At 43.5% G+C, this 20,952-nt stretch overlaps 1 protein-coding gene across 1 annotated transcript in view; it reads left to right on the top strand.

Annotated features, from left to right (window-relative positions):
• LOC132765868 (deleted in malignant brain tumors 1 protein-like) overlaps positions 1–19,406 on the top strand; it is a 35,795-nt gene extending 16,389 nt beyond the window's left edge. Inside the window, exons 6-11 of the mRNA XM_067465006.1 lie at positions 1,078–1,383; positions 3,137–3,445; positions 7,525–7,830; positions 13,275–13,580; positions 16,048–16,353; positions 19,072–19,406. Of these exons, the coding sequence (XP_067321107.1) occupies positions 1,078–1,383; positions 3,137–3,445; positions 7,525–7,830; positions 13,275–13,580; positions 16,048–16,353; positions 19,072–19,400 (1,862 nt within the window). The 3' untranslated portion in view covers positions 19,401–19,406. The remainder of the gene's footprint in view (positions 1–1,077; positions 1,384–3,136; positions 3,446–7,524; positions 7,831–13,274; positions 13,581–16,047; positions 16,354–19,071) is intronic.
• Positions 19,407–20,952: the final 1,546 nt, after the last annotated feature.

Genomic DNA, 20,952 nt, shown 5'->3' with positions numbered 1-20,952 from the left:
CCAAGACTTTTCCATCAAGAATGTATTGCTTTTTATTTTAATAAATCCTTGAACCTTAAGCTTGATTCTGCAATCCTCGGCCATCCTGATGATTAGTCAGCACCTGGAGTTTCAGCAGGTCGCAGGTTCGAATCCGGGGAGAGGCGAATGAGCTCTCTCTATCAGCTCCAGCTCCTCATGCGGGGACATGAGAGAAGCTTCCCACAAGGATGATAAAAACATCAAATCATCCTGGCGTCCTCTGGGCAACGTCCTTGCAGACGGCCAATTCTCTCACACCAGAAGCGACTTGAAGTTTCTCAAGTTGCTCCTGACATGACCAAAAAAAAGCCATCCTGATGATTAGAAGTCTATCCCTTCTAAGTTTCTGCTGGTTATGGAGTTTACTCATAGTACTCTGCTATATTTTGGTGGAATTACCCTATTTTTTATTTTCTAGTTATTTTTTAGCCTAGCAGCTCAGATTCCCCAACACTAACAGACAGATCACCTTTCACATTTTGCATTCTGCGTTGTCAGGAAATTTATCTCAGGCCCCACCTACATTGCCATAGAATGAAACTGCATTTTAGACTCAATATCCAATTTAAACGCATTGAACTGCATTATGTACCAGTCAGTTTTAAGCATGAGTTTTAAACATGTGTCCTTTCCCCCCTGTTTTTTGTATTTTAATATGTATTTTATGGAAATACATTTTAATATGTGTATTTGTGGTATTTTTGCAATGTTTATGTGTTTAAACTATTCTGTAACCCAACTCGAGCCACAAGGAGAGGCGGGTAAGAAATAAAAATATTATTACTATTATTATTATTATTATTATTATTATTATTATTATTAAAAAGATGATGGATTTCCCATGTGTTTTGAATTTGAATTTAACTCGTCTTTTGCATTACCCATGCTACTTCTCCATACAGCCCACTGGTGTCGTACATGTCTGTATATCTGATTTTCCCCCTCCTACTCCTCATAAATACCTTCACAGCATTCCCATTCTTTATTGTGAGATCCCCAGGAAATTCCCTAAGACTGAAAAATTAGTGTGATGCTGTAACTCTTCTGTTTCATCAGAGCTTCGCCTTGTGAATGGCTCCAGTAACTGTTCTGGAAGGGTCGAGGTGTTTCACAATGAAACGTGGGGGACTATTTGTGATGCTGGCTGGGATCTACAGGATGCCCAAGTTGTGTGCAGGGAACTGGGCTGTGGAGAGGCCTTGAGGGCATCTGGTGGATCACGTTTTGGAAGAGGGACTGGTCCCATCTCGCTGGAGGGAATGAACTGCACTGGGAAAGAAGGATCTTTAAGGCAATGCCCCAAAGGACAGTGGGGAGAACACGGCTGTGACCACAGCAGAGACGCAAGTGTGGAATGTGCAGGTAGGACTGTATCACTATAAGATATTAAATCGGTATAGAGGCAAGTTGCCAAGTTGTTGCTATTCTTGTTATTTGCAGTCATGTTGTTTTTGACTTATGACAACCTCATGAATGAGAGACCTCCAAGACCTTGGGACATTAATTGTCCTGCTCCTTTCTCGCCAATTCATGTCTACAATTTCCTTGATTTGAATAAGGCCGTCTGTCATGGTCTCCTTCTTTTTCTACTTTCTTCCATTTTACTAAACAGTATCATATTTTTAATTGAGTCACATAAATTACAGAAATGTTTGGTTTTGCTGGTTTTGGGGGTATAGTTTTTCCAGTTACTCACTCTCCATTCAGGACGGCAAATATTGTCCCTGTTTTCAAGAAGGGAAGAAAAAGGACACAAACAATTACCATCCAGTTAGCTTGACATCAATACCAGGAAAAGTGAGTGTTGGGATGCCGCAGGGTTCTGTCCTAGGCCCAGGGCTATTCAACACATTCAAAATCCAATTTTCATGGGGACAGAAAGTGAGGTAAAATCTTCTGAATCTTCTGAACAGGGGCAGAGACACCAAAACAAACATCACAACATGTGTTAACCCTTCCCCTATGCTATCTGAAGAGAAACATACACAAACACATGCACACACACACACCCACATCCACACACACACACACACCTGGAGCTAGACTTAAATATGTAGCTATTCTGACTTGAATACAAATTCAGCTTAAAAACAAACCTACAGAACCAATCCTGTTCATAACTTAGGCACTGCCTGTTGTCATTATGTGTTCAGTTCTGGTCACCCCAGTTTGAGAGAGATATTGCCAAGCTGGAACATGTCCAGAGGAGGTTAATAAAGTGATTAAAGGTCTGGAGTGAGAGGAGACAGGAGATATGTGAAAGGATGCCATAAGGAAGAGGGAACAGGTTTGTTTTCTGCTACCCTGTAGATGAAGTCTAGGAGCAATGGGTTCAAATTACAGGAAAGGAGATTCCACCTGACCACCAGGAAAAACTTCCTGACCTTACGAGTTGGGCCCCTTCCACAAAGCTGAATAAAATCCTACATTATCAGCTTTGAACTGGAATATATGGCAGTGTGGACTCAGATAACCAGTTCAAAGCAGAAATTGTGGGATTTTCTGCCCCGACATGCTGGGTTGTATGACTGTGTGGAAGGACCCTTGTTCAACAGTGGAACTCACTGCTTTGGAGTGTAGTGCAAGCTCCCCCTCTGGAAGCTTTTAAACAGAGTCTGGGTGGCCATCTGATTTTCCTTTTCCTGTATGGCAGGGGGTAGGACTAGATGTCCCATGCAATATCTTCCAACTCTATGAGTTTATGATTCTGTATCTCAGGATCTTCCTGCTCATTGAAGGTATTTAAAGCCCAACGTTGGGAGGTGGAAAGCAATGAAACTTCCCCAGGATTAAGCCAATGAGGAGACAGTCAAAACATGCAAGTAAAAGTTTTGTCAGTAAGCACATATATTGTAATTTCAGATCCATCCAAAGAGTGACTCTATAGCAGGCATGGGAAAACTTTGGCCCTCCAGATGTTTTGTACTTCACTCCCAGAAATCCCCGTCAGCTTTCCTGCTTTTAGGAATGATGGGAGTTGAAATCCAAAGTTTGCCTCCTATAGAGTCACACATCCCGACAATATTCCTAAACTGCACTACCCATGTGATCATCCATGTTGTATCTTTGGTGAAGAAATGGTGAGAAGAAGTAACAAGAGTTATGCCTATTTCAGATCCAAGAAAGTTCAGATTGGTGAATGGATTCAGTCGATGTTCTGGGGAAATTGAAGTATTCTACAACCAGGAGTGGGGTACCCTGTGTGGCTTTCGATGGGGTCTGAATCAAGCTCAGCTTTTGTGCAAGGAACTTGAGTGTGGAGATGTCATATCAGTTCCTCAGGGAAATTACTTTGGAAGAACAAACAGTCCTGTCTGGCCACTCTCTTTCAGTTGTAAAGGAACAGAAGATGTTCTCAGTGACTGTGGCTACATTGATGAGGAATACTGCTACAATAGAAAAAGCGAAGCAGTTGTGTGCTCAGGTAATGTATGAGAATATATATTCAATAATACCACATATTCCCTTCAACTGCAGGCAGTCTTGGATGACACACCTTTCCTCAACCCATTTCAATCTGGCTTCAGAGCAGGATACAGAGTTGACACTGCTATGGCCATCTTAGTGAATGATCTCCATTTTGCCACTGACAAGGGGTGTGTGCCGTTATTGGTGCTTCTAGATCTCTGAATGGCATTTGATATCGACAATGGTATCTTTCTGAAACACCTGGGGGATATAAGAATCGAAGGCAGTGTTTTGCAGTGGTTCCTATTGTCCCTCACAGGCAGGATCCAGATGGTGGTGCCTGGGGATAGCTGCTTCTCTGAGATGTGATATGGCATCCCACAAGAGATTATTAACATGAAAGTACTGGGAGAAATCATCCAGAAGTATTTAGTGGGGTGCTGATGCACACTGATGACACCCAAATCTATTTCTCCATGCCTTCAAAAACGGTTTTAGCAAAGGGTAGTATATCTCCTCTAAATGAATGGCTAGAGTTGATCATAAGCTGGATGAAGAAAAACAAATTGAAACCGAACCCAACTAACACAAAAGTGCACGAAGGGTCCTAACCTAGGATTGCAGATGTTTCACCCAGTTCTGGATGGAGCCCCACTCCCACTGAAAGACTGTGTTCACAGCTTGGGAGTGCTCCGGGATCATCTCTCCAAGGGCAGCCCAAGGAGATGCAATGGTCACGAGTGCTGCTTACTACCAGCTCCATCTGATTTGCCCGCTAGATCCCTTCCTAGACCTTAAGATAGTTGCATCCTTCCATCCTTATGAGGTACGCAGTGGCAGTTCGTTTGGGAGTGGGGCATAGTTGGTCAGGGAATGGATTCCCAGGGTAGTCCACTGAGGCTCCCATCTCCCACAAACTTGTACTTGGGAATCATAAACTGAGAGCAATGCCTTTGGTGTTGTTGGCCCTCCTTGGCCATCTTGCTGCTGCATCGAGTAATATGTTTACTGAAATGCATGGACAGAAGGAATTTCTTAGGCAGAGAAACAGAGTTAAAGTTAGGAGGTTTTCCAAAGAAGGGTAAAGTAGATTGACTGCGACTGTACTGGGCCTGCTGATTGGCTTGTAGCCTTATGAGGTGTGCCCACTAGTGGAACTGGTAAAGCAATTAGTTTGGGGGATATACCAATGTAATGATCTGGCTTATTGCTACCCAATTAACTAGCTTCAAACACTTTCTTTTCTCTAAGTTTTATTTACATTTTAGTCATTACAATGACACTTACTTGTTTTTATGATCACGATGAAAGAGAACAGAACAAATGGCGACTGACTCATTTATACAAAATTGTTATCAGCTCATTGATTCAGATTCAAGCCTCTGGTTGTTATACCATCTAACTACCTTCTCTGTACACACGCTCTACATTCCATTGGTTTAACTCATGCACTGCTGGCAGCATGGGTTTTTCACTTAACTCGGATGATCATATTCCTGGGTTGAGGCACTTTGAAAAACAAGTCCTAGAAACAATACCAAAAAAGCCCACTCTGTGGTTCCAATTTGTGGATGACACCTTCACCATTTGTAGCCATGGATAGGAAGAACTAAACAAGCTCCTGGACCACATCAACAGCATCCACCTCCCTTGCCTTTCCAATATACCTCATAACCTCGAGGATGCCTGCCATAGATGTGGGCAAAATGTCAGGACAGAATGCTTCTGGAACATGGCCACTCAGCCCAGAAAACTCACGGGAACCCAGTGATTCCAGCCATGAAATCCTTCAACAACACATTGATCATATTCCTTTTGCATGTTGTGCCGTCGTGCCTGGGGGCTATTTTTCTTAATGAAGGGGGCATGGACGTGGCACCTCTCCCCAGGGGATTGCTTCTTGCCCTCCTATAGGAAACTGGAACTCTTAAAAACTCAAAACGCTGTAAATAACTCAAAATAAGTTTTATTGATCACAAAGAGTTATTTCTTTAAAGCAATGAGTTGGAAACTTCAGAGGGGTGAAGGAAAATATACGTTACAGTCTCAGTTAGTCCTGGGTCCAAGGGGTTTGAAGCTGAGAAGCCTTTCCAAGTTTCCTCTTTCCTCAATGGCTGTGAATGCCGGAGCAAACCGGTTTGAAGGCGCTTGAGACTTCCAACATCATTCAGGTTGGTCTAAACATGAAGCACAAGTCTCAAGAGGAAAAAACCTCAGAACTGGTGCTGAGAGGTAATTTAAATCAGGGTCTTTTAGAGTCAAGTCTCTTACTCACATCCATCTGGTACAAACTCTGATGGCAGAATGAAAAGAAAGGAAGCACTCCCCTCCTGCAGGAAGAGGTGGAGCCAAACAGTACTGATTGGCAGCTATAAGTAATAGGGCTGGTCAATTCGTTTCGTTAATTCGTAATTCGTTAAAAAATTCGTTAATTTTTGAATTACGAAACGATTACAAAACCTTTTTTTTAACCTGGAAGTGTTTTTAAATATCGAAACGGCAGGCGCCAAAGAATTTTGTATTTCCGTCCATTTCGGAAATACGTAAGATGGCCGCCTGCCGATGCTTGCTGAGAGGGCGAGCTTTTACTTTTCCTTGGAAGGGAGAGGGGTGAGCGAGCGGCGAGCGAGAGGGGCGAGCGAGCGGCGAGTGAGAGGGGCCGCCAGAGTGAGTGCCTGCCTTCCCTCCTTAATAATAATTTTAATTTCTCCTCCCTATTCTACTAAATTAATAATTAAATTTAAAAAATATTTAAAAAATATTTAAAAAATATTGAAAAAAAAAGGCGCCATCTTTACAAAATGTTTTGTAAATATTTACGAAATTTCGTAAATACCGAACTTTTTTTTTGGAAAATTTTGTAATTATTTTAAATATCGAAACAAAAAAAACCCCGAATTACAAATCAATTTTAGAAACAAATTTTTGCGTTGTTACCCAGGCCTAATAAGTAACCAATCCATACAACTACACATAAGCAGGGTAAAAGGGGCAGGATTAAGCATGATACAACAGTTTAAATCTTGCAACTAACAGTTCTATACATAGGTGGCGCCACTCGCGCCATCACACATGTTAATGTTAATGCCACTGGAATATCCAATGCTGCTTGTAAACTACTATTTCTAAACCTTTCAAAACTTAATCTGTACATTACAATGCAGTTTGACATTTCAATTGTTTTTTCCTTCTTCTTGAACTCTCCCCCTCCCAATTTCTCATGAACGAAACTAGAAGACAAGACCGGTGTTTGGCAGGCGCTTACCACTTGAGACCTTGTGTCTACTCCAGTTGTTCACTTTGCTTTCTACTGTGAGCCAATAAAGATGCAATAAGTGAAAGTGGGCAAATAGTGAAAAAGGCAGACTTTATAAGCAACTCGATCTGCAGATTGAAAGGCTACAACCCCAGAGAGGAGACATGACGGTCCTTTGAGCTTGAACTAAACTATCCGCCATTTGCAGGCTGACAAATAAATACTTCTTCATTAAGAGTCAACTCCTCCGTGTTGTCTCGTCGCCATCCTTTTAGAGAGGATTTCTCGATTTACATAGATTTCCCCTTCAGAATGGAGTTCCATATGACAAGACCGGTGTTTTGTCTCTTTATCATGTGGCCTTTGCTCCTGGAAGCGCAGAAACAGGGTTTTCCAGGTAAACAAAGAAGGGTCTTCAGAAAGTCCATGGAGGGGGCTGCAGTGGGGCAGTTGAGAGCTATTGTCTATCTTTTGTTATATCCTTTGCCGGAGGCTGAGAAGCATTCTTGAGTGATGGCCCTTGAGCCAAGAAGTAAAATAGAGCATGTTTCATAAATGTATAGAAATAAAAGTGGAATAAAATATAGTTTATGGTTAGGAGAATAGAGGGGGCAAGATAAGGGTCTGGGGGTGATGGGGCTACATGCCAAAGAGAGGACACCAGTCTATCACATTCTGGCTTGTTGCCCTTGGAAAACTATACATTCCTAACTATAAATCACTTTTTATTAGGGGTTGGGGTAGTCGTGTTTGATAACATAACCATGAAAAGACTATGACGAGACAGTTCAAAATGAATTTTACAACTTATTGCACAATTAACTCATTTGTCCCATCAGAGCTCCGCCTAGTAAATGGTCCCGATCGCTGCTCTGGGCATCTTGAGGTGTTACACAACCAGCAGTGGGGGACTGTGTGTGAAAGTGGCTGGGATGCCCGTGATGCTCAGGTTGTGTGCCGGGAACTGAATTGTGGAGATGCCTCAACAGCATTTGGGGGAGTTCGCTATGGCCAAGGGTCTGGTCTGATTTGGCTGGAGAATGTGAACTGTACGGGAGAAGAAACATCTCTGGCTGCCTGTCCCAAAAGCCCTTGGGGAAAGCACAGCTGCAACCACAGCCAGGATGTGAGTGTAAAGTGCTCAGGTGAGTCTCTAGAATAGCAGGTAGGTAGAACAGGTGGGGCCAAAGCAAAATTCAGAGCATCAGGCTTTATAGTTAGTACACTGGACACTTTCTCACAAAGAAAGGAAAATGTTGATGCACAGTATCCCCAAATGAATGAAATGTATTAAGATCAACAGATTAGACAATCCATATGCCTTAATATCTCTAGTCCTTTTTATTTCCCAATTCAGAGACTAGAAACGGAGGAGACGGAAATTCTAGAGTTTAACTAAGCGTTGATCCTTACTTTCAAGACAAGACAAGACGTACAATAAAAGTGCCATGTTTGATTGTCTTTATGGGATCATGGGTTTTATAGTATCAAATTTACACAAACATGAACATGTGCGCCCAAGAAATCAAGTAGCAATCAGGATTAGGCAAGGGAAGACCTTCCCCATTATCCGCCCTGAAAACCTGTTGTCTCGGTCTGTCTTTTCACTCTATTCTCATTGATGACATAGACTGATGTGTTTCAGGTTGCATGCCTTTTGTGTTCAGCCACAAAGACCTCACAGTCAGTGTGTTATTTGTGTGAGAGAGCTGAATATGTGCCTTTTTGTAAGCCGCCCTGAGTCCCCCCTTGGGGGTTGAGAAGGGCGGGGTAGAAGTATACGAAATAAAATAAAAATAAATGAATACAGAATGTAGTTTTGATTCTTTCCTTTTGGTTTAAATTTAGACGGAAATAGAGATTAAATCAAGTTTCTATTTTGACAGTCTAGACCAGGGGTCTTCAAACTATGGCCCGGGGACTGGATCCGGCCCCCTGGGGGCATTTATCCGGCCCTTGAAGGGGCGGTTGAACCAATAGCAGTCTGGCTGCTGCTGCTCTCCTGCTCGGGGGCTGGTGATATCGAGCTGCTTTTAGTAGGGTCTCCCGGCGGAGGAGATCCCTGAGGACCGCTCAAAAGGGCCCTGGAACCTTGGTGAGGCCAGCAAAAGCCAATCCAAAGAGTAAAAATATTACAAATAATAATGCCTCATCAAGGTGGAAGAAGTTTCCAGCAATCGAGGTTTATTCGTGATTCAGCTGAGATCAGATGCATTGCAGGAATCATTCCGCTGCAAGCATACCAGTACAAAGAATACAGGCAGATTTATAGCATGCAGACAAAGGGAAACAGTTTCAAAATTCCCGCCCGCCCTCTGCCAGCCGGCTTCGTGCTGATTGGCTGGCCGCGGAACAGCTGGGAGGAGGCTTGGCGGCACGCCTCGCCCCCGGACCAATCAGCGGTCTCCGCCGCCTCTGGGGGGCCAATCAGTGCCTTCCTAGCACTTCTGAAGATGGGCCAATCAACAGCTAGGAGGCGGGACGAAGCTTGACAATGGCTGAGGAAATGATGAGCTTAGGGGCATCCGCCAGCTGGAATGTGAGGCTTTTGTCCTCACTGGCAGTGTGTGAGATAAGGGAATAATGGGTTTCCTGGTCTGTGATGGGATTTGAAGGAAATATGAAAAGGCTTTTTCAATATCGGACCTCAGGGGGGATCAACGATATCTTGATGATTTAATCAATCTTTTCTTTCCGAGTTTCTGTTGACCCCCCTCCCCTCGCTGGTCTTGCTCCGAGGGCCAGGGTTGGGGATCAACAGTATTGTCCATGCTGGTGAATTAATCAAGGGTGATTGAGGGAGAGGCTGGAGCCCTCCCTCAGGCAGTTCCTGGTCACAGCAGTTTTTGTGGGGCAAGGGTCAAGGGGACAAGGGTACAGAGGAAATTCATAAGGTTACATACATATATCAAAATCATAGGCAATAGGCATCACTGATACAGAGTTAGTTCATAAGAGGAACCCCCATCCCACCCCATAAAGTTTATTTCAATATTTGATCTTTATTAAGGTCCAAACTGGAAATCCCATGCTCTTAGGAAGGGCGTGTGAAAGCAGAGGTTGCTAGCAGTTCAAGTCAAGCATTGATAGAAAGTTCATGGCCAGGGTTGTGGCAAACAGTCCAGTCCACTCAGCAGAGAGTCATGGATTCAGGCTGGAATCAGCAGATGGGCGCTGAGTTGATCAATAACAGAATCCATCGTTCAGCCCTTGGGGAACTACAACTCTCACAAAAGGGCAGAAATCCCAAGATCCAGCCATTTCCCAAAAAGCCTCGTGGGGTCCTTGTTGTTGTCAGTGCCTTGGCAATGTGGCCAAGACTTAACCCTTGTTGTGTAGTCTGGTGACCTTGCCCTTTGCAGAACTATAAGTCCTTATCCCTTAATTCTGAGGGGGGGTGCCTGACATCACTGGGAAGGAAGAGGGAGGTGGAGGTGGAGGTGCGGACGCTGTGTGTGCTGGATCTGAATGGAGGGAGCAAGAAGGCAGCCAAGCAGATCGGGGCCTTCCTGTCCGCCCCCGCCCCCCAGCCCCCGGATGCTCCATCTCGCCTGTAGAGGTCCAGAGTTTTCGAGGCGGGGTGTGCCATGGATGGGGCTGCAGGGCTGGCAGGCAGCAGGAGGCGCATCTGTCCCTCTTCACCATGCTCCTAGCCTTCGGCCACTCTCCTCTTGCTGCTCCTGTTGCCCCCGGACGGGAGACCAACAGCAGTAGCCAGGCCAGTAGCAGGGCAGCAAGAGGAGAGCAACCGAAGGCTAGGAGCATGGTGAAGAGACACATGTGCCTCCTGCTGCCTGTCAGCCCTGCGACCCCAGCCATGGCGCACCCTGCCTCGAACACCCTGGAGCTCTACAGGCGGAGATGGAGCACCCGGAGGCTGGGGGAGGGGGGGGGGCAGGAAGGCCCCAATCTGCTTGGCTGCCTACCTTTCATCCTTCCTTCCCTCCTTTTGCCTTTCTTTCACCCTTCCTTCCTTCCTTCCTTCTTTCTGCCTTGATCTCTTCCCTCCCTTCGCTTTTCCTGGCTTTTCCATTTCTTCCTTCTTTCCTTCGGCACGTGACCGCTCCCTCCCTCCATTCAGATTAAGCTCCGCCTCCTCATCCTCGCCCTCCACAGACACCCGTAGCAGCAGCAGCAGCAGGGCCAAGGGGCCACACAAAGGCCAGTACTCCATTTTCAGCATATCAGGTTTTTGTGGCAAATTTGGTAAAGACCCATCATTGTTTGAGTTCACAGTGCTCTCTGGATGTAGGTAAACCACAACTCCAAAACTCAAGTCCAAAGCCCTTCAATTTACTTCAGGAGACTGTTGTTGTTGTTGTTCTTGTTCTTGTTATTATTGCTCCTGCAGTAATTCTATTTTCCTGCCTGGCAGAAGGAAGGGGCTGGACTAGATGACCTTTGGGGTTCCCTTCCAATTGTATGTCTAACAATAATAATCATAATAATAATAATAATGATAATAATCTAATTCCCATGCCTGTTTTAAAGAATAGCAATGATGTTTAATTCTATTGTAATGTTTCATATATTTGTAGATTTAAAATTGTATTTAAATGTAAGCTGCTTTGGCCCCTTCCACACAGCTGTATAAAATCCACACTTAACTGGCTTACATGGCAGTGTGGACTCTGGTAATGTAGTTCAAAGCAGATATTGTGGATTATCTGTCTTGATATTCTGGGTTATATGGCTGTTTGGAAGGGCCCTTTCAGACAAGTCCTATATCCCAGGATCGGATCCTAGGTTTTCTGTTTATCCCAGATTATCTGGTAGTGCAGACTCATATAATCCAGTTTAAAGCAGAAAACCTGGGATCAGATCCTGGGATATAGGGTGTCTGGAAGGGCCCACAGTCTCCTTGTGGAGACAAAAAGTGATGTATAAATAAACATAATAATAAAATTGTAGAACAGAAATCTGTTCCTGGTTTGAAAGTGTTATTTTCTGTTTAATTGTGCGGCCCTTACTTTGAAAGTAGTACTTCTCATCCACAGAGCCGGCTCATCCATTACGCGAAGTAAGCGGTCGCAGAACACTCTTTTTTTGCCAGGGGCACAGAGGCGCCTCTGTAAATGCCCCTCGACCGCCACTTGAGGAGCGCCCCCTCAGCTCACAACAGCCCTAGCAGTCCAGGGGGAGCCTCGGCTTTCTTGCCTCGCTGCCGGGCGATCCTCTTCCCAAAGGGGCCAGGCCCTTGAGCCTCGCCTAGCCCCTTTCGTTCCTGCTCCACCTGGCCACCGGGCGCTCAATCGTTCTCCGCGTTCGATCCCTTCCCCATGGCCAGCTCTCTTTCCCGATCCCCCAGAGCTCCACCCGCCTCCTCTCCTCTCCCCAATCCATGATTGGGCCAAGGGGCGGCGCCGCCGCGTCTGGCCTGCTTCGGATCCGGAGGCGTGTCTGAAGACCCCAGCGAGCGCACTAAAAGTTGCCTCTTCTCCTGACTTTCTCTTCAGCCATTGGGACCAAGAGAGAGAGAGAGAGAGCCCCTCCGGCTGGAGGTATCTCCCACCTCCACTCCCTCCTTTGTTTTTGCACCTACCTTCAGGAAAGGTGGGCATCTCCACCTCTGTCTCTCTCTCTCTCTCTCTCTCGGTCCCAATGGCTGAGGAGAAAGTCAGGAGAAGAGGTGACTTTTGGTGCACACGCTGGGGTCTTCAGGCACACCTCTGGACCCAAAGCGGGCCAGGCAAGGGAACAAGTGAGGCAAGTGTAGTTACTAGGATGTATAGTTCACCTACAATCAAAGAGCATTCTGAACTCCACCAATGATGGAATTGAATCAAATATGGCACACAGAACTCCCACGACGAACAGAAAATATATATCAATGATTGGTTGGGGGGGGGGGGGAGCATGCCAAAATACTGTTTGCTTACCTTTGAAAATTACCTAGGGTCGCCTCTGCTCATCCAGAAACTTTGTGTGGCTGCCACAAACTGTCAGCCAAACTCCCATGACAAGAGGTTATGGGAGTTTGGCCGATAGGCTAATCAGTAAACATATTCATGGATTCCTGCTGCTATAGTAAACCTGTTACCCATGCCACGACATGCTTGAAGTCAAAATTTCATTTATTTGTAATTACAAATAAATGTTTTACAATATATAAAACAAATGTTTCACAATATTCCCGTATAAACTATAGTTCGGCCCTCCAACAGTCTGAGGGACAGTGAACTGGCCCCCTGTTCAAAGAGTTTGAGGACCCCTGGTCTAGACCCCATTTTTTCCTATCTATAAAATGTAGTTTTTTTATGTTGCAATAAACTTTTTTCACACTTCAAGGTAAGCTCTGCTGCTCATTGGTTTTAAGCTCAGGATTTCTCCAGTCACACTGTTTCCTTTTGCTGTGCGTGAGTAAGCTATCCTGCTGTGCTGTGCTTTATCTTTCAAATGCTTCCTATTGGGAGGGGGGTGCTTTCCATTACATTAATATCTCAAAGTAAAGGAACAAGAATATATGGGGTGTCTCTATGTTCTTTAAATGACCATTCAAACGCTTGGGGCAGCCTCAGTGTGAAAAGCCTTCTCCTACGGAGAGTGAATGAAGTTGGAAAATAACAAGCTTTCTTTTCCATCATTTCAGGTCAGATAAGATTGGTCAACGGTTCAAATCCATGTTCTGGGAGACTGGAAGTGTTCAGGGAGCAGCAGTGGAATGCCATTTGTGATGATGATTACTGGAATCTAGAGATGGCTGAATTTTTTTGTAGGACATTAAACTGTGGACCAGCCTTATCAACCGCGAGAGGATTCCACTTTGGAAGAAAATATAATCCAGTCAAATTAACCTATAATTCTTGCATCATGAAAGGGGATTCTATTATACTCTGTGATGTAAGGGATTGGGGACCCTGTGAATCTGGAGAAGCTGCTGGTGTGATTTGCTCAGGTAATGAGTCAGGGGGCCCTGTGATCAGGAAAGTTCACACACACTTACTACTGTAGCAACATAATGTCCTGTGGATTTTAAACTTTTCCTTTTATAATTTCCCTTTATTGAGGACTGATTTCAGGCACTGCACAGGAAAGCTGCAAACTGACTAGAGGGTCTTCATCCACGTGACTTCTCTGGGCTCCGTTTGGCCTCAGAATTCTTTTTAGAAATAGTGAAAAGAGAGAGGGCCGGGGTGAAGTGTCCACAAAGAAACAGGAAGGGCGAGATTGGATTGTAAGAATGTAAGAGGTGTGTGTGTGTGCGTGTGTGTGCGTGTGTGTGTGCGTGCACGTGTGCGCGCATAAGATAAGGTATAGGGGCTTTGTATGACCTGAAAGAGCAAAAGAAAGGAAAAGCAGTGGAGCAGGTGGACCTTGTACATTTGGAGTGTCAGGCAAACGATAGTTTGGACGTGATCTTTGTGAGGAATGATCTGGAGATGGTTAGGAAAATTCCCCAAAAGAGCAGAGCATTCAAAAACATAAACAGGATACTCCACTGAGCAGTCAGCTCACATCAAGCAGAACGTTAAGTGTTGTGGCTGTAAAAGAATGCTGAGCTTAGGAGGCAAAGATAATAAGAATAAGACTTTATATATATTCCGCCCTATCTCCCTGAGGGGACTGAAGATGCAGAGTTCAATCTTTAAAGTTTCAAAAAGGTTTATTTAAAAATATAAGAACTACATTTCTTGATAGAAAAGAACTGGGTCTGAGCTTCTCTCGAACTCCATCTCTTCAGAGACTTAAACAAGAGGAAGACCCTCCAAACACTACATCTCTTCAAACACACAAAGCAGAGAGAGGTCCGCTTGCAAAGGCAAAAAACACAGAGGTTTAAAACAAAGGCATACAACCTGGAAAGTATTTGTTTTACATCACTAATCAGGATGAGAGCACAAAGAGAGAGAGAGAGTAAATAGAATGTCCAACTGACATTCAGGAGTCGTGGGGGGGGGGGGGCATTCCCTCAGCCTCTTCTAAAGCTAACTGTTCCTTATTGAGGACTGTAGACTTTGACAGTGTGGAGTTGAATTCCAACAGAAATGTAGGCATCTAGATATGTTTATGTTGGATAACAGATGACTAAGGGATAGGGTTAGGGTTAGAGAACAAGCAGGGTCACACTCCCCCTGTCCAGTTCCCAGCAGTGGTCATCCACCAAGGTGACCAAAGTCGTCTCAGTACTGTGTCCAGGCCTGAAGCCAGACTGCAAACAATTCGGGAATTCATTGTCATTGAAGAATCCCTGATGCTGCAAGGCAACCACCCACTCCAGAACCTTGCCCAGAAAAGGAAGGTTGGAAATTGGTCTGTAGTTGTTACATATAGTCGGGTCCAGGGAAGTCTTCTTTAATAGAGGTCTTACCACTGCCTGCTTGAGGCAGGATGGGAATTTCCCCTGGACCAGTGAAGCATTTATTATTGCAACAAACCTTTCCAACAACCTGACTGCCATTCCAATCTGACTGCCATATTTTGAAGTAACTGGAGTTTCCGAACTTGGCACAGAGGGAGCCCAGTGTGCAATGCCTTGAAGAAGCCCAATCTTAAACTTATCAGTAATAGCCATCTTAGGGTCTTTCAAGATGATAACTTGCTGCCTTTTAACACTCAAATATATTCCCTCAGAGAGTTCGACTGTAGCACTTTAAACAATGTATGCAAATAAATACGTATACTTATTTGAAATATTGTAGAAAAATGTTTTTTGAGTATCAATCTGATACTAAGAATTTGGGCAGATTTCGTTGGCACAAATTTCACATGTGGTAGAAAACAGCATTTTCTGTGCAGAAATTACTAAATTTATGCAGAAATACTCATTTGTGTATGGAGAAACAGCCTGGAGTTGAGACCTGATCACATGTCTCAGTAGATGTCTATGGACCAGAAGTCCCTCATTCTGATTTCCTCCTCATGAAGAAGTGAGAATTAACCTTTTCTCCTGATTGCCAGGTGGAAATGCATAGGTGCCTTTTTGGGCAGAGGCAAGAGTGCATTGGTGAGGAAGAAGCCATGCACAGTTCCATAATTCAGTCTGTGAAATACTCAAAAGTGGAAATAAGACTCTCAGACCAGAAGTATTTCTCCTCTGTTATCCCTATAGATGTGCTAAACTTTTTGGGAGAGACAATAATGAAGAAGCAGACATTCTGGCATTTGACTGGTGCTCTTTATTCCTTGTGTAGGGGCAGTCAGAGAAATATAACATTAATTTTACAATGCAATTCAGAATTAGAATTAAAATATAAAGATTTAACATATCTGATTTCTCCTGAAAGCAGAACAAGCTGTCTCCCCCCGGAAAGTTTCCACAGAACATTTTTATTGATTTCTCCGCTTGGTACAAAAGCTGTGTTTAAACTGCTGAATCTAATTATATGGGCACATTTCAACATAATTTTATTTTCTCCCATCAGAGGCTCGCCTGGTGAATGGCCCAAATCCCTGCTCTGGGCGGGTAGAGCTCTTACACAACCAAGAGTGGGGAACCGTGTGTGATACCAGCTGGGACATACATGATGCTCAGGTTGTATGCAGAGAACTGGGCTGTGGCAATGCCCTCAAAGCATTCAGAGGAGCTCATCATGGCCCAGGATCCGGTCCCATCTGGCTGGAGGGACTGAACTGTACGGGGAAAGAGGCATCCCTGAGGGAGTGTCCCCGAAGCCCATGGGGAGAGCACCACTGCAACCACAGCCAGGATGCCAGTGTGGAGTGCACAGGTAGGTTTCTATCAAAGGATGCAGGAGAAGAGGGCATGAAAAGAGACAACGGCAGAGGCAGAGTGCCAAGGGTTTTGCAGCACTTTGGAAATGTATTGTAAGAAAGAAGTAGGTGTCAGAAGCTTGTGTAGACTAAGGTCTACTTCCTCAGATACCTGAAGTTAAGTGTCTAGAAACGGATCTTGGTAGCTATGAATAAGCACTGGCCACATTTCCAGACCCACATGCCTCCAGTCTCCACCCTAAGCAAACAACCAAATCCTTCATTTATAAACATGCTTTCTGATACAATCACATATGTTCAGTTCCAGAAGACAGGAATGCCAAACTAATAGAATTATAACTACTAATCCACTACAGTACTCATGTTTTGGTTTTTTAAAAAACGTATCAACAAAACAAGATTTGGGACTAATCTATTGCAAAATTGCAGAACTGCACTGATGGGACCACTTTGATAATCAATCCTTCCCCATTTGGGACAATACTACTATTTTCTAAAGGGCTCTTAGTGGCAGAGATTTACACGCTTCAATCACCTTCCCAATCTGAAATGTTTTCTTAACTACTGAGAGGACACAAAACACAGAGAGGGAGATGGGACCTTGCCAACCTAGATGCCAAATCTGCCCACTCAGGAAATGACATCATAGGACCTGATCACATCACCCACAATTTTGGAGGTGCTATCACTTATTGAATCATAGAATCATAGAGTCGGAAGAGACCTTGTGGGCCATCCAGTACAAGCCCTTTCTGCCAAGAAGCAGGAAAATCACATTCAAAGCACCCCTGAGAGATGGCCATGCAGCCTCTGCTTAAAAGCCTCCAAAGAAGGAGCCTCCGCCACTTGCCTTTTAATTCTACTGTAGAGTTCAGGGTTATTCTTAGTAATTTAGAGATCTTCTCCATCAGATAGGAAAGCATAGTTCTTTTTCATGTGCCATATCAGTAAAAGAGTAAGACCTCCTGTAATACCTTCAGGTACACAAAACACACGGCAACAACTGGCATGACTACTTCAATACATGGTTGTTTACAAACATTTAAAGACCAAGCCACTCAAAATGTTAATCTGTACAAATGATTCTTGTCTTCGACCAGATATGAAGAATGATAAACCTCCATATTTTTATAACCAGGTGGATATCAGGAACAATAAGGAACAATATGGGTACTACACAGCCTTTCCAGAAAAGCTGCACAACTTTCCCAGAAAACCATCTAATTTTCTGTAAACCATTGCTGTTCAGAAAATGCTCACTTCTAGCCTCAAAACAACTGCTACTTTCCATGAGCTTTCCCAGTTGCCAGTTGAGCATCCTCACCTGAAAATGACCTGTCTAAATTTTCTAATTTTTTTGTTTATTTAGAGAGTTTTTACCCTGCTTTTCAACCGCAAAGGCGCTCATAGCAGCTTACCATCTACATAAGATAAATTATTTATTTATCGTGTCAGGAGCAAACCAAACAGTTCTATTGCATTTTTTAACAAACAAAACACAAAGTTTGCAAGCTTGGTAGTTGATTAGATGTCCTTTGAGAGCAGTTGTTCTTTGGTAGCTGACATGCCTTCAATGTTGATTGAGATTATTGTCATGGTTGGTCCTGAAAAGGTCTGTTGATCGTTTTGCTTGCTTGTTTGCATGCTGCAAGTCGCTTCTGGTCACTTCTGGAGTGAGAGAATGAGCCCTCTATGAAGACATTGCCCAGGGGACACCCAGATGTCTTGCAATCCTGCAGGGAGGCTTCTCTCATGTCTCCCATAAGATAAATTAGATGTAATACATAAGACGGAGTCCTGCTTGTCTGCATTAGAGATGGGGAAAGGCAGGGGGAAGCCAGCTGAGGTAAGGAGTGAAAACCAGCGGAGAATGGATGATACATGATACTTGAGAAGAACATTGGGGTGCCCTGGGAGGATGCTGATCTGCTAACTCTAGATATCACTTTTCTTCTTCTTATTGCTGAAATGACTCCCTGTTACTACATTTGCCCCTCAGCCTATCATATGCCACAGCTTGTATTGATCCATGTACTGCTGCTTTAGGGCTTTAGCAAGGGACACTACCCACTAGGGCTGGGCGGTTTCGTTTCATTAATTCGTAATTCGTTAATAATTCATTAATTTTTTCAATTACAAAACGATAACGAACCATTCTGGAGCAATTTTTTAAAAAAACGAATTTTTAAACATGTTTTGTAAATGCTTCGTATTTCGTTATTGTATTCGTTTCGTTATTGTTCTGAGGTCGTTTCGTTATTATTTCCGCATGTCTGGGGCAAGTTTTTTGTTTAATTAGTGAAAAAAAATTATAATATCACACCAACAGTCAACAACAGAGGGAGAGGGAAGCTTCAGAAGTTTTTGGAGGTTTTTTAGCGTATTTCGCGGTCGCGTCCGCCATTAACGAATCGATTCGTTATTGTTTCGGAAATCGATTCGTTAATGTTTTGTAATTATTTTTCACATTTACGAAATTTCGTAAATATTGAACTTTTTAAAAGGAAAATTTTGTAATTATTTTAAATAACGAAACGCAAAAACCCCCAAAAAACAAATCGATTTTAGAAACAATTTTTTCCATTGTTACCCAGGCCTACTACCCACTTCTCCTGAATGTCCCTGTGTGACAAATAATTCTCTGCCTGAAAAGGAAGCGGACATCAGAGAGAAACAGGGAATGGAAGAAATAATATTGGCTTTTCCCTTTTCAGGTTGGATCAGGCTGGCCAACGGTTCAAGCCGCTGTTCTGGGACAGTCGAGGTGCTTCACAAGCAGCAATGGAAAGCCATATCCATATGTGATCAAAACTGGGATGAGTATCAAAACCATGTTGTCTGCAAGGAAATGGGCTGTGGAGTGATCTCATGGGGCCCAACAATGCGTTCATTTTACAGTCCATACCATGACAAGATGCCATCTATAGACTCCTGTAAATGGACAGCAAGTGACCTCGCTGAATGTTACTTGACAGATTTCGAACAGGAAAGCTGCAGTCATGGAAGAGCTGTTGCTGTTAAGTGTTCAGGTAATGGTTGGTGAACTGGTTGAAGAGTCAGACTAGGACGGGAGGGGAACAGGGTTCAAGTACGCGCTTGGTGACCTTGCGGAAGGAAAATTCTTTCAGTCTTGAAGGAAAGAAATGACAAACTCCTTCTGAATAAATGTCTTCCAGTCGCCTCTCAATTTATGGCCACCTCATGAATTTCATAGACAATATGCCTATTTTTTCCTGTGAAATATATCTGGCAATTGTTGATAGTCTCCCATTCAAGTACTAACCAGGATGGACATTGCTGAGCTACAAAAAATCAAATGGTATCTTTAGGCTATTTAGGTCTAATGTTAGGGCTGCCATAAAAATGTAAAGGTTCCCAATAAGTCATCATAGGGGAAGGGAGGGGGGCAAAGCCATTCAGAGAAATAAAGATGTCACCACCAAAGGACTTTTCATCACTTGGTGACCTTTTCTGAAACATCAAACCTCCTTGAACAGGATTCAGCCAGGTATTTTCAGAGAAGAAAAGATATGCAGAGGAGCAAAAAGAAGGTGTTTGAGTAAACAATTAGTTTGCTTTTTGAATTAATAATATTATGATGGAAACAGGAAAAGAGAAGAACTGTTTATTTAATTTAGGGCAAGACCTCCTGCTTATTCTTCCCTTCTAAGGTGACATCCCCACTCTTAAGACATTCGTGAAAGGCCATGTTGACCACAAACCACCTATTGGACAATGCTACTGTTTACAATTGCAAGGGAAGTCCATATGGAATAGTTGCCCCCTCCCATTGATTTCAGTGGTCCAGAGGGGAGATTATTGTGGAAGGGAAGATCCCTTATGCACATGCACACTGAGGAAAAGAAAAAAAAATGGAGAGTTTTAAAAGGAACCATTCCTTCCAAGCAAAAAATTGGCATTGGCATGGAAAGGTCTCTCTTAAAGGAAGGCAATGCTGTTCTGATATAGTTAGGAGTACTCACAAAGCTAAAAAAAACCTGAATCATTGGGTTGCTGTGAATTTTCTGGGCTGTATGGCCATGTTCCAGAAGTATTCTCTCCTGACGTTTCACCTCCATCTATGGCAGGAACCCTCAGAGGTTGGGAGGTCTGTCATAAACTAGGCAAATGGGATTTCTTTCTTTCTATGGAATGTGTTACAGGATATGGATTTGTATATTAAGTTTTGACAAGAATCATCTCCTATGTGGGTGTGTGTTGAGGAAGAACACTTGGACACTGAAGCAATTAAGTGTGAGCCACTCCCTGATTAGTGTATATCAGGTGAAGTCTTTCTTGATGTATTCTGTGAGTGAGATGGTGTGAAAAAGAGAGGAAGTCTGATCAGATGATCAGAGACCAGATGGGACTACACTACAAGAATTGCTGACTATTTACCAAGAAAGAAGCAGATAATGCATGTATTTAATGCACTGATTTTGTAAGTTTTTTTTTTTGCAATGGACAATGTATATTTCCAAGGCTGGTGTGTTTTTTTTTGTTTTTTTTTTTTTTGTAAAGCTGCATATTTGACTACTCAAGAGTAAAAGTTATTTTTTCCTTCTACTCTGTGTGATTCAACTTAAGAGCTGGAG

Source organism: Anolis sagrei, chromosome 2 (assembly GCF_037176765.1).
Source record: "Anolis sagrei isolate rAnoSag1 chromosome 2, rAnoSag1.mat, whole genome shotgun sequence".
NCBI lineage: Eukaryota > Metazoa > Chordata > Lepidosauria > Squamata > Dactyloidae > Anolis > Anolis sagrei.
The sequence above is the reverse complement of the archived record's forward strand: the minus strand, read 5'-3'. Positions and strand labels throughout refer to the sequence as shown.